This window comes from Myotis brandtii, unplaced genomic scaffold (genome assembly GCF_000412655.1).
Source record: "Myotis brandtii unplaced genomic scaffold, ASM41265v1 scaffold317, whole genome shotgun sequence".
Lineage (NCBI taxonomy): Eukaryota > Metazoa > Chordata > Mammalia > Chiroptera > Vespertilionidae > Myotis > Myotis brandtii.
The window spans coordinates 2,057,483-2,060,787 of NW_005362155.1; the positions used below are offsets into that span (position 1 = coordinate 2,057,483).

At 62.3% G+C, this 3,305-nt stretch overlaps 1 protein-coding gene across 1 annotated transcript in view; it reads left to right on the forward strand.

Annotated features, from left to right (window-relative positions):
- The window catches only part of CHTF18 (chromosome transmission fidelity factor 18), a 9,743-nt gene that overhangs the window by 841 nt on the left and 5,597 nt on the right, over positions 1 to 3,305 (forward strand). Inside the window, exons 2-10 of the mRNA XM_014542963.1 lie at positions 7 to 166; positions 253 to 403; positions 577 to 745; positions 1,138 to 1,230; positions 1,324 to 1,376; positions 1,510 to 1,639; positions 2,123 to 2,332; positions 2,832 to 2,929; positions 3,168 to 3,291. Coding sequence (XP_014398449.1) covers positions 7 to 166; positions 253 to 403; positions 577 to 745; positions 1,138 to 1,230; positions 1,324 to 1,376; positions 1,510 to 1,639; positions 2,123 to 2,332; positions 2,832 to 2,929; positions 3,168 to 3,291 — 1,188 coding nt within the window. The remainder of the gene's footprint in view (positions 1 to 6; positions 167 to 252; positions 404 to 576; positions 746 to 1,137; positions 1,231 to 1,323; positions 1,377 to 1,509; positions 1,640 to 2,122; positions 2,333 to 2,831; positions 2,930 to 3,167; positions 3,292 to 3,305) is intronic.

Consider the following 3,305-nt stretch of genomic DNA (forward strand, 5'->3'; position numbering starts at 1 on the left):
CCCGAGGCGCTGTCACCCTGCAGGGACAGGGTTCGGCCGACGTTCGAGGAGGCCCTTGCTGGAGGGGACGCTGCGGCGCCCTGTTCTCCAGGTGGACCCGCAGGGAACCGCAGGGGTGCCAGGAGGAGGCAGCTGGCCGCCGACGCAGAGAGGGACGGACTCCTCGGTACGTCCGTCCACCGGGGCCCCCACCGGGGTGGGAGGCAAAGCAGGGGAAGCACCTGTTTCTTCCCAGACTGTGTGTTTCCCCAGCTCCCGGGGTCAAGCGGCCCAGGCTGGAGGCGGTCAAGAGGCTGAACTTCGGGCAGGATGAGATGGAAGAGCCGCCGCTTCCCGACTCCCCTCCTCGGGACATCACCCCCCCACCGAGTCCTGAGGTCCCCGCTGAGCTGTGGGGCGAGGGGTGTGTGGCCTGGGGGTCCGAGAGTCTTGGGATTGGAAGGGTCTCGTGTTTCCGACCAGGTCCCAAGGCCTGGGCTGTGGGCCTGTGGGCGGGTGGGCAGCAGAGGGGGTAGCCTGGCTCCTTGCCTGAGGGTAACAGGAAGCAAAGTGCAAGACACCCTGGTCCATTCCCAGGACTGTGGACCTTGGTGCTGACCTGGGGCTCAAAGGGGCCCCGCCAGCCCCTCGCAATCCGGTCCTGAGGCGACCCCCTGTCCTGGAGGACTACGTCAACGTGACCTCCACGGGCGGTGACCGGGCCTTTCTGGTGCTCCGGGCGGACCCCGTGGGCACGGGGGTGCAGGTGGGTGCTGTGTGGCCATGGGGGGTGTCTAGGCTGGCCACAGCCGCCCTGTGGGGTTGGCAGGCTTGCACAGCCCCGGAAATCATGTCCACACGAGGACTCCGGGGCTCCTCGGGAAGTTCACTGGGCTTCCAGCCATCAGTTCAGGAGGGACTCTTCCTCTCTTTCCCTTCTTCTGCCCCCTCCACTTTCTTCTCCCTCCTAGAGCTGCCCTCTCCCTAGGGGCTTTTGCTCCTCCAGTCCTTAGTGAGAGAGGGGACTCCTTCATCTCTAGGCCTGCCAGGGCTGGGGGATGCCACCTAGGTCTCTGAGCATTGTTGGGAGGGGGTCATGGGTAACCCCGTGGCCGAGGAGGGTGTCCAGAGGTGACTGCTGCTCTCTCTCCCCCACAGAGCCCTTCCGTGGGCACCCAGTGGCGTGGACGTGGCCGCCTGGACCTGCTGGGTGTGTCTTTCGCTTCTCTGAAGGAGCAGGTTGACAGTGAGGTGGGGCCTGCTGGGGTTCGCTGGGAGGAGAGGGGTAGCTCTGGGGCGACTGGCTGTCTGAGCCATCCTGATCCCAACCCCTGTTGTGCACAGCGGCGGCAGCGATTGCTCGAAGAGGCCCAGCGGCTCTCAGAGACGCTGCACAGGTGACGTAGTGGGTCCTTTTGCTCCTGGAACCTTCAGCAGTTCTTGAACTACTGACCCCTGGCCTGAATTCTGGGCAGGGAGTGATCCCTGCTGGGGTGAAGGCCGGGCGGCTCAGGGCACAATGCTCTTCAGCCTCAGGACAGAGGAGATGGAAGAGGAGACCCCTGAGGAGGTGCCGGCTAACCGCCAAGAAGACTCCCCGCACAGCCTCTGGGTGGATGAATTTGCGCCCCAGCACTACACGGAGCTGCTCAGTGACGATGTGAGGCCTTGCACTTGCTCAAGTGTGCCTGGCTTTCTTGCTGCCAGGAGGGGGGAATTCAGGATCCAGCCAAATAACATATCACCAGCCCACAGCCCTGTTGGAATGAAAAGCAGGGCTCTGGTGTGCCTTGCTGAGTTGTAGATGGGGAAACTGAGGCAAGTATAGGGCCGGCATGCTGCTGGTCACCTCTGATGTGGGCTGCGGATCCAGAGCACCCCGTGCCTGTAGCCTTTGTTTCCTCTCCTCTCAGCAACTGATGCCCCTGGGCGGGGTGCCCTGGGGCTCCTGGAGGGGTCAGGGCCAGGGCTATGGGAATGGAGGCCCCTGTGTGAGCCTCACTCTGCCACTCACCAGTAGGATGAGTAGGGGTCACTTGTTACTCAGCCTCAGCATCCCTGTGTGTGTCCTCAGACAGCATGAGGGGCAGGACGGAATCCTTGGCACTGGTGGTCCTCCCAGGCAATACCTCCCTTCCCACAGTTCACCAACCGCTGCCTCCTCAAGTGGCTGAAGCTGTGGGACCTCGTGGTGTTCGGCCGAGAGAGGCCGGCCCGGAAGCCCAGGCCCAGTGTGGAGCCGGCCCGGGTTGGCAAGGAGGCCACAGCTTCCAGCAAGTGGAAAAGCCACGACCAGGTGTTGGAGGAGATGCTCGAGGCTGAGCTGGACCTGAGCCGGCGGCCCCGGCAGAAAGTGAGCCCCACCTCTGTGCACTGCATGCACCTCTGAGCCCAGGGGTTATACTCACTGGCTGGTGCCTTTGTACCTTGGGGGCCACAAGGCATGCACAGTGTGCTCCTCAGCGTGGCTGAGGGCATGATGACGGGAGGGGAGTCAGTGATGTGAACGGGAGTTGGTTGTTCTAATGACTTGGGTAAGGTCAGTGTCCCTCGAGGGCCCAGTACCTCCCGAAGGATGATTGTGATGGACAGTGAGTGGTTCTGAGGGGTCAGTAACGGCTGTGGCCCTGTCAGGTCTCCCCATCACTTTATTCAGGGTTTTCTCTCTTTCTGAAGTGCTCGTTCTGAGCCATGGGCATGCTGGGGTCCTCATTGATGACGGGTGGGTGTGGGGTGATACGGACATTCCCTGGCACCACGCCTCATGGGAGAGGATTATCAGCCTTGGTGGTTGGGTCAGATAGTCCCCAACGTGGTGCAGGCTGCAGCCTGTCTTTGTGTCTTGGTTGTAGGTAGCGTTGCTATGTGGACCCCCTGGGCTAGGCAAGACCACTCTGGCCCACGTGATCGCAAGGCATGCTGGGTACTGTGTGGTGGAAATGAATGCAAGGTGAGTGGAAGGGAAGGCCTGACCTCTGGGCCTCTTGTCTGTCCTCATTTGTCTGGTTGAATCTGGGACACTGGGGTCCTTGGGGCATTGGGATTTGGAGCAGTCATGTCGCAGGGTAGCCTCGAGGTGTAAGTGTAGCAGCTTGGCCCTGGGAGATCATCCTGCCAGGGACACTGGCTGCTGCCCTGGCCGCGGCCACAGCTGCCCTGATGGCCCCTCCCCTGCTCTATGGTTACAGTGATGACCGCAGTCCTGAGGCCTTCCGCACGCACATTGAGGCGGCCACGCAGATGGAGTCGGTGCTGGGCATTGGTGGGAAGCCCAACTGCCTGGTTATCGATGAGATCGATGGAGCCCCCACGGTGGGCCTCCTGGG